The 5,091-nt window shown below is 65.1% G+C and overlaps 1 protein-coding gene across 1 annotated transcript; it reads right to left on the bottom strand.

The window, feature by feature from the left end:
• Positions 1 to 1,412: 1,412 nt before the first annotated feature.
• Positions 1,413 to 3,381, bottom strand: CHLNCDRAFT_8655 (hypothetical protein; the record flags this gene model as incomplete). Its single annotated transcript, XM_005849255.1, has 8 exons — positions 1,413 to 1,478; positions 1,654 to 1,755; positions 1,940 to 2,096; positions 2,261 to 2,410; positions 2,597 to 2,712; positions 2,870 to 2,969; positions 3,033 to 3,089; positions 3,230 to 3,381. Coding segments are annotated over 8 exons (900 nt in total), but the record flags the coding sequence as incomplete, so codon positions are not given.
• Between the last annotated feature and the right edge of the window lie 1,710 nt (positions 3,382 to 5,091).

A 5,091-nucleotide genomic window follows, 5' to 3' on the forward strand; every position in this document is an offset into this window, starting at 1 on the left:
TGCGTCACTGCGCTGCCAGGCAGGCGCCTGCGGCTGTCCCGGGAGGCCATGCGAGGGCGGCAGCGCATGGTGGGCAGCCGCAAAGTGAGCAAAGTGCTCCTGAAGGATGCTGGCGGCTGCCGTACTGGCGCCTGCCGAGCAGCTGCTGCCCAGCCCAAGGCCCCCACTGCTGCCGCTGCTGCGGTCGCTCAGTGCTCCGCCGAATTCTGCTGTGCTGTCGTACGCCTGCCCGCCGGCCGACCTGTGTTCCTGCGCTGAATCCACGCCAGGGACATCCCCAGCCGGCGCAACTGCTGCTGCCTGCTGCTCCCTCTCCTCCCTCTGCTTCTGGCAAGCCACGGTCATCCAATGTCGCAGGCTCTCCGCCCGCCGCTGCTGCGCGTCGCGCCGCGCCGCTGCCTCCGCCTCCTCCTGCTGCCGCCGTTCCCTGCACTCACGCAGCACTTACTGTGGCGAAGCCTGGTGCCCCCTCTTACCAGATGCAACCTGGCTGCATGGAGCTGGCAAGCCTGACGGAGTGCCCCCAGCCAGCAGGTGGGAGCCTCCTCACCTGAGCTCCCTGAGCTTCTGCTGGTTGCGCCCCTGCATCGTAGAGCGGTGGAACACCTGCAGTGCCCCCGCCAGCAGCTGCTGGTACAGCTCGGCCTGCAGGGAGGGGCTTGGGGGTGGTTGGAGGTTGCCTTGGATATATCCCTCATGCGGTTTGATGGAGGGCAGAGGTGGCCACCCCAGGTGGCCGCCCGCACATCATGATCATGGCGGGTGCCAGCTCAGCGGCAGCGGCAGGGCCCCTGCGTACCAGGCCGGGATCATCCGGCGGCATAATGCACTGGAACTGGCCCATATGAGCGTCCTCGTGCGCTGTCTGGGCTGCCAGCCACTCTGCACTGCCCCGCTCTGGCTCGGCGGCAGCTGCTGCAGCAGCCGCCGCAGCAGGGATGTGTTGCTGTGAGCAGCTGGCAGCAGCCGGGCAGCCGGCAGGTGATCTTTGGCAGGTGTCTGAGGCTGCTGCATCATGCGAGCCTGGGAGCTTGTCGCCAGCAGGCTCAGCTGCCTCGACTTGACACCCCCGCGAGCAGTCTCTGGCGCTGCTGTCAGAGTTGCTGGGTGGTGCGGATGCCCCAGCCTGTGCTGCTCCTGTGCCGCCTGCACCGCCCGCGCAGGCTGGTTGCCCCGCATACAGCCGCTGCGGCTTGGCCCGCTCCTTGGCTTCCAGCTCAGCACGCACCCGCTCCGCCTGCACCCGTGCCAGTTCCAGCGTCTCGCTGCATGCAGCAAACCACGGAATGGCGGCAGATAGAGTGAGTGGGTGGCAGCAGGATTTGCTACTTCCAAGCCACACCAGCATGCTCCCCTGCATGTCCCATGCATTGCATGACAGGCCAGAAGCAGCGGGGGGCCATGCCTTACCGCACAAGCCGCGACTTGAGCTCCAGATCCAGCGGGGTATCGGTTGTGAGGGAGGGGGAGTGGTTGACCTGGCAAAGGGAGGGCAGCGGAGACGCAGCAGCATTCGGGAGAGCAGCAGGCAGAGCCATGCCGGGCCGCGCGCCTGCGTGCCGGCCTGTGTTGGATGAGGTGGGCCTGCGCACAGCCGTCTAGCACTGTTTGCAGCGCGCTGCAGGCCCTCCCTTTGCTGTTTGCGGCGCACACCTCCAGCAGCCAGGGGCGCAGCTCTGCGTCCACCAGCACATCCAGGCCCAGCAGCTCAAAGCAGGACAGGCCGTCGTCGGCAGGGCGGGTGGCACACTTATACTGCACGGCAGGCACGCTCACGCTCAGCCATGCAGTCGATGTGATGGGGTCCCTACCGGCAATGGCAGCACGCACGGTGGACCGTGTGCACGCGGGACGCTAGCATGGGTCTGCAATATCAGTGCCTCATGGCAGTGCCCGCTGGGCTCCCTCCCTCCCACACCTCCCTCCCTTGCTGCCTCACGTGGTACCGCAGCATGGGCTGGCAGGAGATCAGCGTCTTGGAGACGATTCGCTGGATGCGGCCCCACAGCGCCCCAAAGTCGTGCCCCTCCCGCGCCACGTGCTCCGCAAACGCCGCCAGGCACCACTTGCTGCCGTCTCCAGCCTCCCCCGCATCGCTGCAGGCAGGCAGGCAGGCAGCAGACGGCGCCCAAGCAGCCTGAGAACACGCAACGACAGCACAGCGGCGTGGCAGCAAGGCTATGCTTGGCGCCTTCAGCAGCCGGGACTTTGCGCAGCAGAAAGATCACTGCAGCTGGTGGAAGGTGCTTGCCTGTTGAACACAAAGGCGGGGCTGTGCTTGTTGACGGCGTAGTTCGAGAGGTGCATGCAGGCTCGGTCCAGGTTGGCGGCGCAGGGCGGCTGGTACGCCTCGGTGCAGAAGCGCACCAGGCCGTCGCGGTACAGGAAGATGCGCAGTGGGTTGCAGCACCTGCGAGGGGCCGGTGGGGTTCAGGGTGGCGTGCGCGATGCCACAGCCCCCCGCCGCTGGCGCCCCTGCCCCCCCCCACCCCACCCCCACCCTCCCGGGCTCCCCGCCTCCCCTCCCTTCTTGCTGCATCGTGGCATGTCGGTGTTCCCAGCCAGGTCATGCCAGGTCATGCCAGCCCAGCCCAACCTGACAAGTGCATAAATGCGCAGGTCGAACTTGCGCCCGCCTATCAGCAGCGGCGCATCCAGGTACTCGCTGGCGACCAGGTTGCCGTGCTCAAAGCTGGGCAGCGCCTGGGCCACCTGCGCCGCCGTCTGCACCGAGGGGCGGGGGTGGGGTGTGGGGACTGAAGATCCAGGAAGCGGAGAGGCGAAGGTGTGGGGATACCCCAAACCAATACACGGCTGGGAGCCTGCCAGCTGCCCGCGATGCAGCCAGCCAGCACACACCCGCCCCCACCTGCACCAAGCGGATGCCGCGCCCCATGCTGCCGTTGTCGAGCTTCAAGATGAAGGTGGCGCGCCGGCTGCCGCCGAGGGTGCTGCTGCTGCTGCCACCGCTGCTGCTGCCGCTGCCGCCGCTGCTCCTGCTTCCCGCCAGCTCAGCCTGGAAAGCTTCCCACTGCTCTGGCAGCAGGAAGGTGCGAGGGGTGAAGTCGAATTGATCTGGGAAGAGCGCCCTGCAGGGGGCAGGCAGGCAGGAGGGGGGTGGCCAGCAAGGCAGGGAGGCTGCCGCGGCTGCCAGATGGCGGCGCGAGCGTTGCAGCGGCGCCAGCGCCTGCCACGCCTGCGCCCCTGCCGCCGATCCCCAGCAGCGCACCGCATGTGGGCTAGGTTGCGGGCCAGCCCCTTCTTGCGGGCGATCTCCAGCATGCCAGGGAAGTGGTTGAGCTTCTGGGGGCGCGCCAGGCGCACCAGCCGCTCAGTGCCGGCGCTGGTATCGCACCAGAACACATGCGCCGCCTCGTCCTCCGCCTCAGCCCAGCCCAGCTGCTTTTGCACCACCCGCACTGCAGGAGTGACAGGAAGCCGGCGGGCGCAGGGGAGCAGTCGGCGCTCAGGAGCAGGCCTGGTGCCGAGGCGGTGCACATTGGGTGAACCTGCTGGGCACGTGGCGCAGGCGGCGCAACTCACACACGGGGTAGCGGCAGGCGGCCAGATTGATGCGCAGCGCAAACGCGGGGCGGGATGCCTTGGTGACGTGTGGGCTTCCGCCCTGGCCATCAGCTAGCCCAAGACCACCCCTATCGGACCTCGGCGCATCCAAAACAAGGCTGCCGCTGGCGCTGCCGCCGCTGGCGGCCGCAGTGCTGCTGTCCGCGCCGACATCCCGCTCTGAGGGGCATGAGGAACAGCTGTTGCTGTGTTCGTCCTGCAAGGTGGCTGCTTCTGACTGCATTGGCGAGGGTCAATTGCGCAGCATCGAGTAACGCGTGAGTGCTTTGGAACAGGTTTGTTGTACAAAATAAGACACTGCGCGGCACGTTACATGCAGAGCCAAGGAGCGTTGAAATGCAAGAGCCCCGACGTGGCCGGCGCCCACTCACCCCAGTTGTACCGCTTTGCAGCAGCTCGAGAAAGAAAGAAAGAAAGAAAGAATACGCCCTTGGGCGTGGATTGAGGAAGCCAGCTGGGTGCAGGCCCGGAGGCCCACCCTGCCGGCTACCATTGGGTGTGGGTGTGGGGGTAAAGGTAAAGGTAAAGGTGGGGAAGAGCCTCCACAAGCTTCACTTCCCGGTTTTAACGTCTAGCTTTAGACCATTATTTGATCTGCCCGACGCGCCAAGTGCAGTACCCCCCACTAGTAGTGAATGGGTCCCGGGGAGGCCTGTGCCGAAGCCTTGGCGATTCTATTAGGCGTTCCCGAAGGAATTGGCTTGGATTGGCGCTGAGCCGGTCAGCTATGCCGCGTTTGTCCTCACAAAGTTTCGACATGGGAGGAATCGAACCTGTGCCCTCTCGGAGGGTTTAGACACTAGCTCCAGCGCCTTCAAAGAAGGCCTTTCTTAGCCGGGGTGTGGGTGTGGGGGGGTTGGCCACTAGCCTACCCCCACTTGACGGTGGCCCCGCTCGAGCCGCCGTCTGGCCAGTGAGAGGTCGTATACTGCTTGCACTGTATGCAGGTGGATGTCAATCAATACGTTGCTAGCCTGCGTTTTGCTGAGACCCAGTTTCAGCAGGGCCTCACGGCCACTGTGATAGATGGCGCCGCGTGCTCCAATGACAATGATGTGAGGTGTCCGGTCCACTTGCCAACCGGCCTGCTCTAGGGCTATCATGAGTTGTTCATGTTGTTGCAGTTTGTCTGCCACTTTGGCCCGCCACTGCGTGTCAGAGCAGTAGCCGACTTCCACTACTTGTATAGTGTGACGGTGCTTGTTGCTGACTGCATGTTGGATTTCTTCGGTCGTCGGCGCCCCTGGCAGCCCCAGGATGCGCAGGATGTCGGGGCGCATTCTGCATAGAGTGTCGTCGTGTGCAACATTTTTTGGCAGGAGCCACCGGGGGAGGCGTTTGGCGTCGGCTGTCAGCCCTTCAAGTTCCTCTTGTTTGCACGCATCCAACACAGTGTAGGCATTGCCGTGACAGCTGCCCCTTTGGAGGGCTGTGTGTATCAATGCGCACTGCGCTGCCGTGCGCGGTGAATGTGCATGGCCTTCATTTGAGGGTGGGGTGCATCGT

This window comes from Chlorella variabilis, assembly GCF_000147415.1.
Source record: "Chlorella variabilis unplaced genomic scaffold CHLNCscaffold_6, whole genome shotgun sequence".
Lineage (NCBI taxonomy): Eukaryota > Viridiplantae > Chlorophyta > Trebouxiophyceae > Chlorellales > Chlorellaceae > Chlorella > Chlorella variabilis.